We start from the raw sequence: 19,942 nt of genomic DNA, 5'->3' as shown, positions 1-19,942 counted from the left end.
GTGGTAGAGTGGGAGGTCGTCTCAAGGTGTGGCAGGGGGCGAAAGACATTCCGGAGGGCTGAACGGAAGGCCTCTCCAGTTTGTCTGACGAACCGGTTTCAGGCTCTGTCTCAGGCTGATACTGATCTTCGGCCTGACATGGCTGCTTGTCCTGTTCCAGAGGTTGCCCCTCAGTCTGCAAGATCCGGGCGGTCGCAGAGGGTGGGCTTACTGGTAGTTGGGAGCTCCAACGTCAGGCGCGTAATGGGGCCCTTAGGGAAATGGCAGCAAGAGAGGGGAAGAAAACCAATGTGCACTCCGTGTGCATACCGGGGGGAGTCATTCCAGATGTGGAAAGGGTCCTTCCGGATGCCATGGAGGGTACAGGGTGCACCCATCTGCAGGTGGTCGCTCATGTCGGCACCAATGATGTGTGTCGCTATGGATCGGAGGAAATCCTCTCTGGCTTCCGGCGGCTATCTGATTTGGTGAAGACTGCCAGTCTCGCTAGTGGGATGAAAGCAGAGCTCACCATCTGCAGCATCGTCGACAGGACTGACTGCGGACCTTTGGTACAGAGCCGAGTGGAGGGTCTGAATCAGAGGCTGAGACGGTTCTGCGACCATGTGGGCTGCAGATTCCTCGACTTGCGCCATAGGGTGGTGGGGTTTCGGGTTCCGCTGGATAGGTCAGGAGTCCACTACACGCAACAAGCGGCTACACGGGTAGCAGGGGTTGTGTGGCGTGGGCTGGGCGGTTTTTTAGGTTAGATCGCCTTGGGCAAGTACAGAAAGGGCAACAGCCTCAACGGGTGCGGGGCAAAGTCAGGACATGCGGGGACCAAGCAGCAATCGGTATTGTAATTGTCAACTGTCGAAGCTGCGTTGGTAAAGTACCAGAACTTCAAGCGCTGATAGAAAGCACCGAAGCTGAAATCGTTATAGGTACAGAAAGCTGGCTGAAGCCAGAGATAAATTCTGACGAAATTTTTACAAAGGTACAGACGGTGTTTAGAAAGGATAGATTGCATGCAACCGGTGGTGGAGTGTTCGTCGCTGTTGGTAGTAGTTTATCCTGCAGTGAAGTAGAAGTGGATAGTTCCTGTGAATTATTATGGGTGGAGGTTACACTCAACAACCGAGCTGGGTTAATAATTGGCTCCTTTTACCGACCTCCCGACTCAGCAGCATTAGTGGCAGAACAACTGAGAGAAAAATTGGAATACATTTCACATAAATTTTCTCAGCATGTTATAGTCTTAGGTGGAGATTTCAATTTACCAGATATAGACTGGGACACTCAGATGTTTAGGACGGGTGGTAGGGACAGAGCATCGAGTGACATTATACTGAGTGCACTATCCGAAAATTACCTCGAGCAATTAAACAGAGAACCGACTCGTGGAGATAACATCTTGGACCTACTGATAACAAACAGACCCGAACTTTTCGACTCTGTATGTGCAGAACAGGGAATCAGTGATCATAAGGCCGTTGCAGCATCCCTGAATATGGAAGTTAATAGGAATATAAAAAAAGGGAGGAAGGTTTATCTGTTTAGCAAGAGTAATAGAAGGCAGATTTCAGACTACCTAACAGATCAAAACGAAAATTTCTGTTCCGACACTGACAATGTTGAGTGTTTAATGAAAAAGTTTAAGGCAATCGTAAAATGCGTTTTAGACAGGTACGTGCCGAGTAAAACTGTGAGGGACGGGAAAAATCCACCGTGCTTCAACAACAAAGTTAGGAAACTACTTCGAAAGCAAAGAGAGCTTCACTCCAAGTTTAAACGCAGCCAAAAACTCTCAGACAAACAGAAGCTAAACGATGTCAAAGTTAGCGTAAGGAGGGCTATGCGTGAAGCGTTCAGTGAATTCGAAAGTAAAATTCTATGTACCGATTTGACAGAAAATCCTAGGAAGTTCTGGTCTTACGTTAAATCAGTAAGTGGCTCGAAACAGCATATCCAGACACTCCGGGATGATGATGGCATTGAAACAGAGGATGACACGCGTAAAGCTGAAATACTAAACACCTTCTTCCAAAGCTGTTTCACAGAAAAAGACCGCACTGCAGTTCCTTCTCTAAATCCTCGCACAAACGAAAAAATGGCTGACATCGAAATAAGTGTCCAAGGAATAGAAAAAAATGGTTCAAATGGCTCTGAGCACTATGGGACTCAACTGCTGAGGTCATTAGTCCCCTAGAACTTAGAACTAGTTAAACCTAACTAACCTAAGGACATCACAAACATCCATGCCCGAGGCAGGATTCGAACCTGCGACCGTAGCGGTCTTGCGGTTCCAGACTGCAGCGCCTTTAACCGCACGGCCACTTCGGCCGGCGGAATAGAAAAGCAACTGGAATCACTCAACAGAGGAAAGTCCACTGGACCTGACGGGATACCAATTCGATTCTACACAGAGTACGCGAAAGAACTTGCCCCCCTTCTAACAGTCGTGTACCGCAAGTCTCTAGAGGAACGGAGGGTTCCAAATGATTGGAAAAGAGCACAGGTAGTCCCAGTCTTCAAGAAGGGTCGTCGAGCAGATGCGCAAAACTATAGACCTATATCTCTGACGTCGATCTGTTGTAGAATTTTAGAACATGTTTTTTGCTCGAGTATCATGTCGTTTTTGGAAACCCAGAATCTACTATGTAGGAATCAACATGGATTCCGGAAACAGCGATCGTGTGAGACCCAACTCGCTTTATTTGTTCATGAGACCCAGAAAATATTAGATACAGGCTCCCAGGTAGATGCTATTTTTCTTGACTTCCGGAAGGCGTTCGATACAGTTCCGCACTGTCGCCTGATAAACAAAGTAAGAGCCTACGGAATATCAGACCAGCTGTGTGGCTGGATTGAAGAGTTTTTAGCAAACAGAACACAGCATGTTGTTATCAATGGAGAGACGTCTACAGACGTTAAAGTAACCTCTGGCGTGCCACAGGGGAGTGTTATGGGACCATTGCTTTTCACAATATATATAAATGACCTAGTAGATAGTGTCGGAAGTTCCATGCGGCTTTTCGCGGATGATGCTGTAGTATACAGTTGCAGCATTAGAAAATTGTAGCGAAATGCAGGAAGATCTGCAGCGGATAGGCACTTGGTGCAGGGAGTGGCAACTGTCCCTTAACATAGACAAATGTAATGTATTGCGAATACATAGAAAGAAGGATCCTTTATTGTATGATTATATGATAGCGGAACAAACACTGGTAGCAGTTACTTCTGTAAAATATCTGGGAGTATGCGTGCGGAACGATTTGAAGTGGAATGATCATATAAAATTAATTGTTGGTAAGGCGGGTACCAGGTTGAGATTCATTGGGAGAGTGCTTAGAAAATGTAGTCCATCAACAAAGGAGGTGGCTTACAAAACACTCGTTCGACCTACACTTGAGTATTGCTCATCAGTGTGGGATCCGTACCAGATCGGGTTGACGGAGGAGATAGAGAAGATCCAAAGAAGATAGGCGCGTTTCGTCACAGGGTTATTTGGTAACCATGATAGCGTTACGGAGATGTGTAATAAACTCAAGTGGCAGACTGCAAGAGAGGCGCTCTGCATCGCGGTGTAGCTTGCTCGCCAGGTTTCGAGAGGGTGCGTTTCTGGATGAGGTATCGAATATATTGCTTCCCCCTACTTATACCTCCCGAGGAGATCACGAATGTAAAATCAGAGATATTCGAGCGCGCACGGAGGCTTTCCGGCAGTCGTTCTTCCCGCGAACCATACGCGACTGGAACAGGAAAGGGAGGTAATGACAGTGGCACGTAAAGTGCCCTCCGCCACACACCGTTGGGTGGCTTGCGGAGTATAAATGTAGATGTAGATGTAGAAGTTCCCAGCAGAGGGTTCATCGAACCACCTTCACAGTAATTCTCTGTTATTCCACTCTCGAACAGCGCCAGAAAAAAACGATCATCTATATCTTTACGTGCGATCTCTGATTTCCTTATTTTATTTATTATGATGATCGTTTCTTCCTATGTACGTCAGCGTCAAAAAATATTTTCGCGTTCGGATCAGAAAGTTGGTGATTTTTGTTTTAATGATGTTCACCCAAAGTTCTGTATCATGTGCGTGACACTTTCTCCATTTTTCTCGATAATATAAAACGTGCTGCCCTTCCTTGAACTTTCTCGATGTACTGCGTTAATCAGATCTGGTAAGGATCCCACACCGCACAGCATTACTCCAAAAGAGGACGGACAAACATAGTGTGTGCATTTTCTAAATGTTCTGCCAATAAAACACAGCTTTTGGTTCACCTCCTGCACAACATTTTCTATGTGTTCTTTCCAATTTAAGCTGTTCGTAATTGTAATTCCTAGATATTTAGCTGAATTTACGGCCTTTAAATTTGATTGATTTATTGTGTAACCGATGCTTAACTGATTCCTTTCAGCACTCATGTGGATGACCTCACACTTTTCATTATTTAGGATCATTGCCAATGTTCGCACCATACACATATCTTGTCTAATTCATTTTGCAGTTTGTTTCGATTTTCTGATGACTTTACTAGGCGGTAAACGACAGCGTCATCTGCAAACAAGCTAACACTGCTAGCTACTCAGATTGTCTTCTAAATCGTTTATGTAGATAAAGAACAGCAGAGGGCCTATAACAATACCTTGGGGAACGCCAGAAATCACTTCTCTTTTACTCGATGAGTTTTCGTCACTAGCTATGGGCTGTGACCTCTCTGACAGGAAATCACGTATCCAGTCGCATAACTGAGATGATATTCATACGCACGCAATATTGTTACAAGCCGCTTCTGAGGTACGGTGTCGAAAGCCTTCTGGAAATCTAGAAATACGGAATCAATTGGGAATCCCCTGTCGATAGCACTCAACACTTCGTGTGATTAAAGAGCTAGTTGTGTTTCACAAGAACGACGTTTTCGTAATCCCTGTTGACTGTGTAACAAGAGATCGTACTATGCGAGGTGCTTCATGATATTCAAACACAATATACACTCCTGGAAATGGAAAAAAGAACACATTGACACCGGTGTGTCAGACCCACCATACTTGCTCCGGACACTGCGAGAGGGCTGTACAAGCAATGATCACACGCACGGCACAGCGGACACACCAGGAACCGCGGTGTTGGCCGTCGAATGGCGCTAACTGCGCAGCATTTGTGCACCGCCGCCGTCAGTGTCAGCCAGTTTGCCGTGGCATACGGAGCTCCATCGCAGTCTTTAACACTGGTAGCATGCCGCGACAGCGTGGACGTGAACCGTATGTGCAGTTGACGGACTTTGAGCGAGGGCGTATAGTGGGCATGCGGGAGGCCGGGTGGACGTACCGCCGAATTGCTCAACACGTGGGGCGTGAGGTCTCCACAGTACATCGATGTTGTCGCCAGTGGTCGGCGGAAGGTGCACGTGCCCGTCGACCTGGGACCGGACCGCAGCGACGCACGGATGCACGCCAAGACCGTAGGATCCTACGCAGTGCCGTAGGGGACCGCACCGCCACTTCCCAGCAAATTAGGGACACTGTTGCTCCTGGGGTATCGACGAGGACCATTCGCAACCGTCTCCATGAAGCTGGGCTACGGTCCCGCACACCGTTAGGCCGTCTTCCGCTCACGCCCCAACATCGTGCAGCCCGCCTCCAGTGGTGTCGCGACAGGCGTGAATGGAGGGACGAATGGAGACGTGTCGTCTTCAGCGATGAGAGTCGCTTCTGCCTTGGTGCCAATGATGGTCGTATGCGTGTTTGGCGCCGTGCAGGTGAGCGCCACAATCAGGACTGCATACGACCGAGGCACACAGGGCCAACACCTGGCATCATGGTGTGGGGAGCGATCTCCTACACTGGCCGTACACCACTGGTGATCGTCGAGGGGACACTGAATAGTGCACGGTACATCCAAACCGTCATCGAACCCATCGTTCTACCATTCCTAGACCGGCAAGGGAACTTGCTGTTCCAACAGGACAATGCACGTCCGCATGTATCCCGTGCCACCCAACGTGCTCTAGAAGGTGTAAGTCAACTACCCTGGCCAGCAAGATCTCCGGATCTGTCCCCCATTGAGCATGTTTGGGACTGGATGAAGCGTCGTCTCACGTGGTCTGCACGTCCGGCACGAACGCTGGTCCAACTGAGGCGCCAGGTGGAAATGGCATGGCAAGCCGTTCCACAGGACTACATCCAGCATCTCTACGATCGTCTCCATGGGAGAATAGCAGCCTGCATTGCTGCGAAAGGTGGATATACACTGTACTAGTGCCGACATTGTGCATGCTCTGTTGCCTGTGTCTATGTGCCTGTGGTTCTGTCAGTGTGATCATGTGATGTATCTGACCCCAGGAATGTGTCAATAAAGTTTCCCCTTCCTGGGACAATGAATTCACGGTGTTCTTATTTCAATTTCCAGGAGTGTATGTTACAAAATCCCGCTGCATATCGACGTTCATGACATAGGCCTATAATTTAGCGAATTACTCCTACCGCCTTTCTTCAATATTGGTGTGACCCGTGCAACTTTCCATCCTTTTGGTATGGATATTTCGTCGAGCGAACGATTTCATATGATTGTTAAGTATGGAGTTATTGCAGCAGCATACTCTTAAAGAAACCTAATTAGTATACAGTCCGGACCGGAAGATGTGCCTTTATTAAGTGATTTAAGATACTATTCCGAGGATATCTATTTCTAAGTTACTCATGTTGGCCGCTGTTCTTGATTCGAACTTTGGAATATTTACTTCATCTTCTTTGATTAAGGAATGTCGGAAGGCTGTGTTTAGTAACTCTGCTGTGTGAGCATTGTCATCGATAGCATATCCATTGCTATCGCCCAGAGAAGGCATTGATTGTGTCTTGCCGCTAGCATACTTTACATGCGACCAGAATCTCGACAAGGTTTCGTTGTGGACACTACTATAAGTATCTCGCATTGAAGTCCGCGCTAAATTTCGTGCTTCTGTAAGAGATCGCCAATCTCGAGGATTTTGTGTTCGTTTAAATTTCGCGTGCTTTTTTCGTTGATTCTGCAACAGTCGTGACATGTTTTGTGTACCATGGGGGATCAGATCCGTTGTTTGTGAATTTATTTGGTATAAATCTATCAATTGCTTTCGATACTATTTCTTTGAATTCAAGCCACATCTGGTCCATACTTACTTTGTTAGTTTGTAAGGAGTGGAGATTGTCTCTCAGAAAGGCATCAAGCGAATTTTTCCCTCATTTTTGAATATATATATTTTTCGTTTATTTTTAGAGGATTTGGTTGTTGCGGTACTCAGTCTTGCTACGACAACCCTATGTTCACTAACCCACGTATCCGTTTTGATGTTCGTTATTAGCTCTGGATAATTTGTTGCTAAAAGGTCAAGTGTGTTTTCACAACCGTTTTCAAGTGGGCTCATTAACTAATTGCTCGAAATAATTTTCAGAGAATGCGTTTAACACAATTTCGGATAATGTTTTATGCGTACCTCCGGATATGAACATGTAGTTTCGCCAACATATCAAGGGTAAATTGAAGTCACCACCGACTACAATTGTATGAGTAGGGTATGTGTTTGAAATTGGACTCAAGTTTTCTTTGAACCGTTAGGAGGTCGGTAAAAGGTTCCAATTACTATTATATTCCGGTTGCCAAGAATGACCTCTACCCACACTAACTCACAAGAACTATATACTTCAATTTTGCTACAAGATAAACTACTTCTAATAGCAGCCGGCCAGTGTGGCCGAGCGGTTATAGGCGCTTCAGTCTGGAACCGCGCGACCGCTACGTCGCAGGTTCGAAACCTGCCTCGGGCATGGATGTGTGTGTGCTGTCCTTAGGTTAGTTAGGTTTAAGTAGTTCTGAGTTCTAGGGGACTGATGACCTCAGATGTTAAGTCCCATAGAGCTCAGAGCCATTTGAACCATTTTTGAACTTCTAATAGCAACAAAGACGCCACCGAAAACTGAATTTAGCCTATCCTTTCTGAACACCGTTAGGTCTTTCGCAAAACTTTCGGCTGAACTTATTTCCGGCTTTGGCCAGCTTTCTGTGTCTCTAACGCTTTGAGCATCAGTACTTTCTATTAGTGCTTGGAGCTCTGGTACTTTCCCAACATAGCTACGACAGTATACAACTGTTACACCGATGGTTCCTGAATCTACGTTCTTCCTGTGTTCGACCTGCACCCTTTGAGACTAAAGTCCTTTTTGTGACCGTGCAGGGTAGCCACGCGGTCTGAGACGCCTTTTCACGGCCCGTGCGGCTGCCCCCGTCGGAGGTTCGAGTCCTCCCTCGGGCATGGGTGTGTGTGTTGTCCATAGCGTAAGTTAGTTTGAGTTAGATTAAGTAGCGTGTAGGCTCAGGACTGATGACCTCAGCAGTTTGGTCCCGTAAGACCTTACCACAAATTTCCAGTTTTCCCTTTTTGTGTTCCCTCGAGACCCTCTAACCTAAAAAACTGCCCAATCCACGCCACACAGCCACCACTACTCGAGTAGCCGTCTTTTGCGTCTCATGGACTACTGACCTCTTTAGCGGAACCCGAAACCCCACCACTCTATGGCTCAAGTCGAGGAATCTGCAGTCTACGCGGTGTCAGAACCGACTGATTCTCTGATTCAGACCCTCCACTCGGGGCTGCACCAGAGGTCCGCAAATGGTCCTCTCGACTACGCTGCAAATGGTGAGCACTGCTTTCATCTCGAAAGCAAGACTGGTAGCCTTTATCATTTCTGTTAGCCCCCTGAAACCAGAGCGCTACCACCTGCAGTTCGCTGCACCCTGTGCTCTTCATGGCATCTGGAAGGACCCGTTCCACGTCTGGAATGACTCCGTCCGGTATGCACATGTAGTGCGCACTGGCTTTCTTCTCCCCTTAACAGCCCAAAGGTCCCAAAACACGCCTAACTTTGGAGCGCCCAACTACCAATGATCCCACCCTCTGTGACTGCCCAGACCTTGCAGGCTGAAAGGTTTCCTCTGAAACAAGCCAAACAACAGCATCTGGTTGAGGGACAGGGATAGTGTCAGCCATAGGCAGCACTTGGAACCTGTTGGTAAGACTGATCAGGGAGGCTTCTGGAAAATATTTAGCAACTTGCCACGCCCCTAGGCGTACTCGTGGGTCGTTGGTAAACAACGAAAGCTGTTCTAAAGAAATGGTTCAAATGGCTCTGAGCACTATGGGACTCAACTGCTGTGGTCATCAGTCCCCTAGAACTTAGAACTACTTAAACCTAACTAACCTAAGGACATCACACACACCCATGCCCGAGGCAGGATTCGAACCTGCGACCGTAGCAGTCGCACGGCTCCGGACTGCGCGCCTAGAACCGCGAGACCACCGCGGCCGGCGAAAGCTGTTCTAGTAACGGTCGTGATTTCGTCCTGAATATTATTGATTTCATGTTTCGATATTTCGGCTCTAAAAGATGTATCATTGACTGACTGCCGGGCGAATCACATCAACATGATCAAGCAAAGAAGAATGGGCAGAGTGAATCCCACAAAAGGGAAACATACGAATTCGAATTTCAACTAAGGACACAATTGAAACTCGTAGTTGTGTAAAACTGGACAATTATTCTGTAATTCAAGCGAGAATTTTGTGCGTGTCTAACTTTGTACAACCTGATACGCGTATTTGGTTACGAGTGTATCTTGTATTATTCTGTAATTCAAGCGAGAATTATTTGCGTGTCTAACTTTGTACAACCTGATACGCGTATTTAGTTACTAGTGTATCTTGTATCATAAAGATTATCGTAGCAAAACAACTCCTAAAATGTTTATAAACGTTAGCAACAGTTTCCAAGGGAAGTTCATAACTCATTAATTTGGAAGAGTGACTTTACTTCTCTGACGTAAAGTAACAATCGGGAAGACTGGAGCTATCCACCGTTTAGCCAAAGAAAATCGAGGAAATTAAGTATCGTGTTAGTGAATTAACGTGTGAATTTCAAAAACTAAAGCTTGATACAGAAGACACTCGTTCAACACAAATGGTGCGTAGGTATTTTGCCGCTCTCGCCGAACATCTCATCGTGGTGCGTTCTGGAAATTCCGACCTGCGATTTCCTTCTGGGACTCGGGGGTAAATTGAAGTTATGAAAAAAATGTTTTTGTCTGTTTAAAACCTGCAACCTTGCTCTTTCCTTCATTCATTTTCAAAGAGTTCGCTTTGTAACGTTTGGAACAAGCCGATGCCTATTAACCCGTTGTTTCTGGATGTTGCAGCCTTCAGAAGAAAAAGGGGCACACTGCTACTTCTCTGACGCATAAAATTAATGTACACTGGTGTGTGAAACATGTTGTTGTTGTTGTTGTTGTAGTTGTTGTTGTTGTTGTTGTGGTCTTCAGTCCTGAGACTGGTTTGATGCAGCTCTCCATGCTACTCTATCCTGTGAAAGCTTCTTCATCTCCCAGTACTTACTGCAGCCTACATCCTTCTGAATCTGCTTAGTGTATTCATCTCTTGGTCTCCCTCTACGATTTTTACACTCCACGCTGCCCTCCAGTACTAAATTGGTGATCCCTTGATACCTCAGAACATGTCCTTGTTGTGTCTAGCTCCTACGGCCTAGACACAATGAGGTAGCTAGGTGCACGCTAAACTAACGCAGACGGGCTTGAAGTTCTGGAACATGAGACTTATTAATGAATTAGAAGAAAAGTACGTAGATGTTACTTAACTTTTATTCTCTTGTTGGAATACATCTCTTGAATAGTAGTAAGCTATAAGCACTGATACAAATGGCGCCTTGCTAGGTAGTAGCTATGGACTAAGCTGAAGGCTATTCAATCTGTCTCTCGGCAAATGAGAGGAAAGCTTCGTACGTCTGGTCGCAAGCTATGTCGTCCGTACAACTGGGGCGAGGTCTAGTCCGTGTCTTGTGACCTGCCATGTGGTGGCGCTAGGTTTGCGATTACACAGTGGCGACACGCGGGTCCGACATGTACTACAGGACCGCGGCCGATTTAAGTTACCACCTAGCAAGTGTGGTGTCTAGCGGTGACACCACAGTCCTACCAAACGATCCCTTCTTCTAGTCAAGTTGTGCCACAAACTCCTCTTCTCCCCAAGTCTATTCAATACCTCATCATTAGTTATGTGATCTACCCATCTAATCTTCAGCATTCTTCTGTAGCACCACATTTCGAAAGCTTCTATTCTCTTCTTGTCCAAACTATTTATCGTCCATGTTTCACTTCCATACATCGCTACACTCCATACAAATACTTTCAGAAACGACTTCCTGACACTTAAATCTATAATCGATGTTAACAAATTTCTCTTCTTCAGAAACGCTTTCCTTGCCATTGCCAGTCTATATTTTATATCCTCTCTACTTCGACCATCATCAGTTATTTTGTCCTCAAACAGCAAAACTCCTTTACTACTTTAAGTGTCTCATTTCCTAATCTAATTCCCTCAGCATCACCCGACTTAATTCGACTACATTCCATTATCCTCGTTTTGCTTTTGTTGATGTTCATCTTATACCCTCCTTTCAAGACACTGTCCATTCCGTTCAACTTTTCTTCCAAGTCCTTTGCTGTCTCTGACAGAATTACAATGTCATCGGCGAACCTCAAAGTTTTTATTTCTTCTCCATGAATTTTAATACCTACTTCGAATTTTTCTTTTGTTTCCTTTACTGCTTGCTCAATATACAGATTGAATAGCATCGGGGAGAGGCTACAACCCTGTCTCACTCCCTTCCCAACCACTGCTTCCCTTTCATGTCCCTCGACTCTTATAACTGCCATCTGGTTTCTGTACAAATTGTAAATAGCCTTTCGCACCCTGCATTTTACCCCTGCCACCTTCAGAATTTGAAAGAGAGTATTCCAGTCAACATTGTCAAAAGCTGTGTGAAACATATGGCCGAAAATAACTTTCGCATAATGTGCTACTGCGAAGTAAAATAGCTCGATGAAACTTGGACCCTACATAGAAAGAACTGCAGCAGTATACTGCAGAAGGTAACTGAAGGAAATACGCAATGAGACGAACAGAAATGACACTTTTATTCAAAGACAATAATTTCGCCGAAGTCACCGCTATTCATGATGATCCCCCAGGCTTTTCAAAAGACGGGACATGGTTCTTACTACCGTGTGTGATCTCCACGGACGGTAGTGCATGCTCTGCAACGTGCTTCCATGCTGGCCACAGGTTTTGTATGGAATTCTTGTGGTAGGGCGTCCCATTCCTCCATCCGCGCGGTTAACAACTGACTGATTGTCTTTGGCCATACATGTGGACGCGGTGCAATACTTCTCACCAATGCATCCAACACGTGTTCCATGGGACTGAAGTCGAGGGAACGGGCAGGCCATTCGGTACGCTTAATATCCTCTCGTCCCAAGACCTCCTATACCTTCGTTGTTCGATGCGGTCGGGCATTGTCATCCTCAAAAAAGAATTCAGGGCCGAACGCATCCTTTAAAAGACGCACATGGGGAAGGAATACTCAGTAGCGGACAACGAAAAAAAATGGCTCTGAGCACTATGGGACTCAACATCTTAGGTCATAAGTCCCCTAGAACTTAGAACTACTTAAACCTAACTAACCTAAGGACATCACACACACCCATGCCCGAGGCAGGATTCGAACCTGCGACCGCAGCAGTCCCGCGGTTCCGGACTGCAGCGCCAGAACCGCTAGACCACCGCGGCCGGCCAGCGGACAACGGCCTTGCCGCAGTGGCAACACCGGTTTACAAAATTGTTCCATTTTCCCGCAAGACATCAAAAAGCTCTTCCATGCATGTCTCACCACGAGCTATTTCACGTGGAATGGCGATTTCTACGAACAGATGGAAGGCGTCACAATGGGTAGTCCTCTTAGTCCAGTGGTGGCCAACTTCTTCATGGAACAATTCGAAGCACACGCACTGGACTTGGCGACTGCCAAACCTAAGGTGTGCTACAGGTACGTCGATGATACTTTCGTGGTGTGGAGTCATGGTGAAGAACAGCTCGGTGACTTCCTAAGACACTTGAACAGCCTCCATGGCAACATAACATTTACCATGGAAGTAGAAAAGGACACGAAACTGCCATTTCTAGATGTGCTGGTCACAAGGGACGGAGAAAACCTGGGGCACAGCGTGTATCGAAAACCGACGCACACGGACCGATACCTGTTACGAACTATCAAACCACCAACCGAGCCAGAAAAGAGGCATGATTAATACGCTCGCAACGAGAGCAGGACGAATATGTGAGCCGCAGCACCTCAGACGAGAAATGCAACACTTGGAAAGTGTTCTGAGCAGCAATAGGTACTCCACAAATGATATTAGAAGTGCAACGGAGCCATACACTCATCGAAATAAGGAAACAGAAAAAGAAATGTCGGGTACGGCCTTCCTGCCATACATTTCCAGAGTGACCGACAGAATCGGCCGTATATTGCGCAAACATGGCGTAAAGACGATTTTCAAACTGACAAGGAAGATCAAAGAGTGTCTTAGATGTCGAGAATATACCGTAGCCGGCCGGAGTGGCCGAGCGGTTCTAGGCGCTACAGTCTGGAACCGCGCGACCGCTACGGTCGCAGGCTCGAATCCTGCCTCGCACATGGATGTGCGTGATGTCCTTAGGTTAGTTAGGTTTACGTAGTTCTAAGTTCTCGGGGACTGATGACCTCAGAAGTCAAGTCCCATAGTGCTCAGAGCCATTTGAACCATTTTGTTCTAGACGCTCAGTCCGGAACCGCGCGACTGCTACGGTCGCAGGTTCGAATCCTGCCTCGGGCATGGATGTGTGTGATGTCCTTAGGTTAGTTAGGTTTAAGTAGTTCTAAGTTCTAGGGACTGATGACCACAAATGTTAAGTCCCATAGTGCTCAGAGTCATTTGAACCATAAGCATGTTGTACATAACTATAGTCTGCGACCGCGAGCTCGGCTCCAGTTCACCACCGGCAATGGAGGGTGAAGCTTTGACAATGCCGGCCACTCGTGCTGACGAAACGTCAGTAAAATCATTAGATGAACGTCGGCCGAAGCCAATAGGCAGTTTGTCAACACAGGTTTCGCCAGATTTCCAAAGTTAACCGTTGTCGAGCTTGGCTAGCCGTTGAATGGGTGATCGGCTGGGTCTGTCGAGCGCCGTTGGCAAGTGGGATGCACTCAGCCCTTGTGAAGCCAATTGAGGAGCTGCTTGATTGAGAAGTAGCAGCTCCGGTCACAAGAACTGACAACGGCTTGGAGAGCGGTGCGTTGACCACACGCCCGTCCATATTTGTGCCCATCGCCTACTGGCTGAGAATGACAAGGGGGGACTTTAGTTCTTTTTTAGACGATTAAATATAGTATTGACAAGATTTTTTCGATTGCGACGCTTTTAAATTTCGATAGAGTGTTTTCCACTAGACACATAAGCATGTTGGCCGGCCGGAGTGGCCGAGCGGTTCTAGGCGCTACAGTCTGGAACCGCGTGACCGCTACGGTCGCAGGTTCGAATCCTGCCTCGGGCATGGATGTGTGTGATGTCCTTAGGTTAGTTAGGTTTAAGTAGTTCTAAGTTCTAGGGGACTGATGACCTCAGCAGTTAAGTCCCATAGTGCTCAGAGTCATTTGAACCATAAGCATGTTGTACCTCGGAAAATGTTTTCGAGAGTACAAAAATCTTAATTTTTCAGGAGTAATTTTTGTAATTCCAGAGAAAGGCTGTAGTCCTTAAAGAGTAAAAGCCATCATTTAAAAATGGGATATGAAAATATATTAAACTTCCGTTACTGGGCTGACAAGAGGCGGAAGTCCGTGAAGTGTACCAATGTACAACAGTCTCCCCTACCAACCATCCACTGCTAGTGACGTCATTCGGATGGGATATGAGGGGGAACGGCATCACCAGATTGCTTTTCAGACTGTTATCCGTTTTACGAACTTTGAAGCCGCTACTTCCCACTCAAGTAGCTTCTCAGAACCGGAGTCCGTATAGCATTCAGACACGCTGACCACTTAACTACGGAGGCGGACTTATTATTGTATAACCGTACAACAAAATGCTCAGTGGTGAAGTACTAGACTACAGACAACGATCTCAGGTTCAATCACTGGTCAGTCCCATGATTTTCATTTGTCACTTATCACTTCCTCCATCTCTCGTAATGTGTCTTTACGTGAAAAATGTCGAGCTATCCCGTGGGTCGGAGTCAACGTTAAACTGTAGTCCCCATATAACCGGTTGGGTAAGTCTGCTCAAATATCAGAGGAAGCCAACGACATAATTCCTCCAATAGGGCTGCAGAGCTGTACCGAAGCGAAGCTGCCCTCTGAGAGAACTTCCAAAGCTGCGTCCCCCCCCTCCCCCCTCCCCAGAAGCAAAAACTACATTTCTGCAGTTTTATATACACACATATAGGAAATTCTGTAATTTGTAAGGTAAGGTAGGTTTAATAAGGACGAACCACTACTGAAAAATATGACTTAAAAGAACTATACAGACAAAAAACAAAATGGTTCGAATGGCTCTGAGCACTATGGGACTTAACTTCTGAGGTCATCACTCCCCTAGAACTTAGAACTACTTAAACCTAACTAACCTAAGAACATCACACACATCCATGCCCGAGGCAGGATTCGAACCTGCGACCGTAGCGGTCGCGCGGTTCCAGAGACAAAAGACATTGCACATAACAAAATATATGTATCATTGTAGTAAATAAATGACGAATTGTACAAACTTTCTAAAATAATGAAAAGTAAAACAAAGTCTATCACTTATCGTTTGTGGCAGCTACTGTACATTGATATTATCGTGATGCAGAATAAATAACAGATTTTATTTGCTCTAATTAAATTATTAACAGTGTATGAATCGTTAATAGAAAATGAAAGAAAAATGGTTTTAATTAAGTGTTGAGAACGCATTTCTTTACAAGAATTGCTTTCTTATTATAATTTTACTCTCCATTTTCTTGCTTTGAGCGCAGCACACTCACTGGTAATATAATTGACAAATTTAGCAGCTGCGTCGTATACTGTCGTCATGGTGGCTGAATTTGTCTACAATACCTATACTCAACTTTAAATAGCTCTTTGTATCATTTTTAACTGGATTTATCGTAAATATCTCCAAAGCTGTTTAGATGTTTGAATAAACATCTGTAGCCCACACTTCGAAAAAGAGTTCAAAATGTCCAACTGGGGATCTGTGTCAGTGTGCTTCATCTGTTATTTCTACTGGTATTTGAAAGAAGCTATTTCGTTAACTAGCTCTGCTTTAGCGATATTTGTGTTATATTTGGCACCAATATCTGCTGAATATTTTACAGAATAAGATACAGAGCTCTCGTTTAACGCTTTTCTGCCAGAAAATCAAAGTGAGATGAAATAATGTACTACATGTGATATCTGTTTCCCATTTTACGTATTATTCTATCAAATATATTGAAGCAGAGTAGCTTAAACAGTTCCACTCCTGTACTCTGTTGGCAGAAATTGGCAAAAACAGAAAGCCTTCAGTTAAACAGCATATTATTTGCTTCAAGATCCGGTAGCCAATCTTTCAGAATCTATAATACTGTAGCGAAGTAGCAGCAAAGACGCCATTGTCGAACATGAGCTAGCTGTGTAGGCAGCAGCTGTATGAACCAAGCACACTCTAGGGATGGCAGTTATTTCTGAAGTGGCTCAAGTGGTTCAAGTGGCTCTGAGCACTATGGGACTTAACTTCTGAGGTCATCGGTCCCCTAGAACGTAGAACTACTTAAACCTAACTAACCTATGGACATCACACACATCCATGCCCGAGGCAGGATTCGAACCTGCGTCCGTAGCGGTCGCACCGTTCCAGACTGTAGCGCCTAGAACCGCTCGGTCACAGCGGCCGGCTATTTCTGAAACAACCGATTTTCGGTTACACCGGTTCTTTTTGTCTCCAGTTTAACCTGACTGTTAAAACCGCTAAAAATCATCGCATTTTGAAGTAATCGATTTTCTGTTTTTTGATTGGTATTACTTCCAATAATAAACGTAGACTTCGAACAAAGATTGAAAAATTCTGATGGAGGAATACGAGATGACTATCAATATGGGGTTGAGGTTCGGCAGAAATCGGTCTCATTGTCTGCAAGATAGATTATGAAGGCGAAGGAGGGGGGCCTGCGGACAGCGAGGGTGGAAGATCACAAGTTGATGGCTTCCCTGCATCGTCAGTTTTGGATGGTATTAATTTTTCACCCTGAAGAAACCACTAAATTAAGGGCTCAGTTATTAACCCGAATTTATAGCACGTCAATAAAATTATAGGTATATCAGACAAATTTTCCAAGGAACATTGTGGATGTTTTCTCCTTACTTGGTGTGGTAAGTTTGTTCTGCCTCCTCCCGTTTTTAATCTTTTAAAGGAAATGGAGCATTGTACTTCATTGCTACCGTACTTGGTGAAATACTTCTAAACTAGGGATGGCACCACTTTGCAGTACAACTGATATCCGAGGACCACAGCGAGAAACTACATTATAGACCAGCTGAGGGCAAATCTCGCACACAGCACGTCCCCGCGTAGCATCTAACAGGCAGCCCTTCTTGCAGCGGTGTACCGTAGGTCTCCAGAAGAGCGTAACGTTCCAAAGGATTGGAAAAGGGCACAGGTCATCCCCGTTTTCAAGAAGGGACGTCGAACAGATGTGCAGAACTATCTCTAACGTCGATCAGTTGTAGAATTTTGGAACACGTATTATGTTCGTGTATAATGACTTTTCTGGAGACTAGAAATCTACTCTGTAGGAATCAACATGGGTTTCAAAAAAGACGATCATGTGAAACCCAGCTCTTGCTATTCGTCCACGAGACTCAGAGGGCCATAGACACGGGTTCCCAGGTAGATGCCGTGTTTCTTGAGTTCCGCAAGGCGTTCGATACAGTTCCCCAGAGTCGTTTAATGAACAAAGTAAGAGCATATGGACTATCAGACCAATTGTGTGATTGGATTGAAGAGTTCCTAGATAACAGAACGCAGCATGTCATTCTCAATGGAGAGAAGTCTTCCGAAGTAAGAGTGATTTCAGGTGTGCCGCAGGGGAGTGTCATAGGACCGTTGCTGTTCACAATATACATAAATGACCTTGTGGATAACATCGGAAGTTCACTGAGGCTTTTTGCGGGTGGTGCTGTAGTATATCGAGAGGTTGTAACAATGGAGAATTGTACTGAAATGCAGGAGGATCTGCAACGAAATGACGCGTGGTGCAGGGAATGGCAATTGAATCTCAATGTAGACAAGTGTAATGTGTTGCGAATACATAGAAAGAAAGACCCTTTATCATTTAGTTATAATATAGCAGGTCAACAACTGGAAGCAGTTAATTCCATAAATTATCTGGGAGAAGGCATTAGGAGTGATTTAAAATGGAATGACCACATAAAATTAACCGTCGGTAAAGCAGATGCCAGACTGAGATTCATTGGAGGAATCCTAAGGAAATGCAATCCGAAAACAAAGGAAGTAGGTTACAGTACACTTGTTCGTCCACTGCTTGAATACTGCTCAGCAGGGTGGGATCCGTGCCAGATAAGGTTGGTAGAAGAGATAGAGAAGATCCAACGGAGAGCAGCGCGCTTCGTTACAAGATCATTTAGTAATCGCGAAAGCGTTACGGAGACGATAGATAAACTCCAGTGGAAAACTCTGCAGGAGAGACGCTCAGTAGCTCGGTACGGGCTTTTGTTGAAGTTTCGAGAACATACCTACACCGAGGAGTCAAGCAGTATATTGCTCCCTCCTGCGTATATCTCGCGAAGAGACCGTGAGGATAAAATCAGAGAGATTAGAGCCCACACAGAGGCATACCGACAATCTTTCTTTCCACGAACAATACGAGACTAGAATAGAAGGGAGAACCGATAGAGGTACTCAAGGTACCCTCCGCCACACACCGTCAGGTGGCTTGCGGATTATGGATGTAGATGTAGAAATGGCAACAGGTACGTTATTTTCTTTGCAACACTGTACCCATCCTAATGTCACGTATTTGTTGCTAGTTTCTAATTGTAGGCATTGTGCTGCTCGCTTTTTCCAATTTCCATTATCAATATTTCAAAGCAATGGAAATTTTAAGAATAAACATTACTCGTTTAAAAAAAAAAAATCCAAGAACCGAATTTTACCTCTGCTGCTCTGGAAAAATGATAAGCGGCTTTTTAACCGGTTACTTTTAAAAAAAGGAAAAGAAAAACTGTTATGACTGTGATCAAACAAATACCGGTTATTCGGAACTAAAATACCGGTTTCGGTTTTAGCCGATCGGTTTTTCCCATTCCAAGCGCAGTTTTAAGGTATAACTCAAGTTACGCATGTTCGGTAGTAGTCAGGTCTTTATGTGCTACTTGGACAAAATGATACTGTGAAAACAGCGTGCGTTTTCAATTAGGAATACGTGGGTCGGAGAACCCATGCGCCTACGAAAACAGTGTTCGTGTAAACGTTGCCACTGTTAGCAAAATATCGCAAAAGCAGCGCCGCGTCGTATTACCTATTGGTGTTCTGACTGCAGAAACAATGACGACCTCCGTCATGGTGCGGTGTGTGGCTTGTTACAGCTGCGGCGTGCGGCGCGGACTGCGAGCTCCGCTGCAGATGCCGGCTCTTCTTTACGCGAGTCAAGGCCGCACAGCGAGGCGATAACAAGCAGATCGCGATGACGTCAGGTCCCCACCCCCCGCAGACGGCGACCCTGTCACGTGCGAGTGAAGCCACTAGCGCGGACTGGCCCCACCCTTGTTTGCTGCCTCGTGAGTGGCAGTTCGCCGGCCACTTCACTTAACGCCGCCACGTGATACGCCCCGCCAGCTTTTCATCAGAGGACCGACTGTTGCGCCAGCCTCATCCCACCTCGAGACCTAGCCACGTGGAAAGCGGTATCTAACTGACAGGTCAAAGACCAATTCGCCTAACATCGTGTTAGGGACCTCCAGTTTTTCACCATTATTGCGCCTGTTGCATCATTTCTGC

At 45.7% G+C, this 19,942-nt stretch overlaps 1 protein-coding gene across 1 annotated transcript in view; it reads right to left on the bottom strand.

Moving 5' to 3' along the window:
• The window catches only part of LOC126248658 (acetyl-CoA acetyltransferase, cytosolic-like), a 69,888-nt gene extending 50,274 nt beyond the window's left edge, over positions 1–19,614 (bottom strand). The window contains exon 1 of the mRNA XM_049949844.1: positions 19,464–19,614. Within this exon, the coding sequence (XP_049805801.1) occupies positions 19,464–19,506 (43 nt within the window). The 5' untranslated portion in view covers positions 19,507–19,614. The remainder of the gene's footprint in view (positions 1–19,463) is intronic.
• Between the last annotated feature and the right edge of the window lie 328 nt (positions 19,615–19,942).

The sequence above is a fragment of the Schistocerca nitens genome, chromosome 3, assembly GCF_023898315.1.
Source record: "Schistocerca nitens isolate TAMUIC-IGC-003100 chromosome 3, iqSchNite1.1, whole genome shotgun sequence".
Classification (NCBI taxonomy): Eukaryota; Metazoa; Arthropoda; class Insecta; order Orthoptera; family Acrididae; genus Schistocerca; species Schistocerca nitens.
This window is presented reverse-complemented; position numbering and strand designations above follow the sequence as displayed.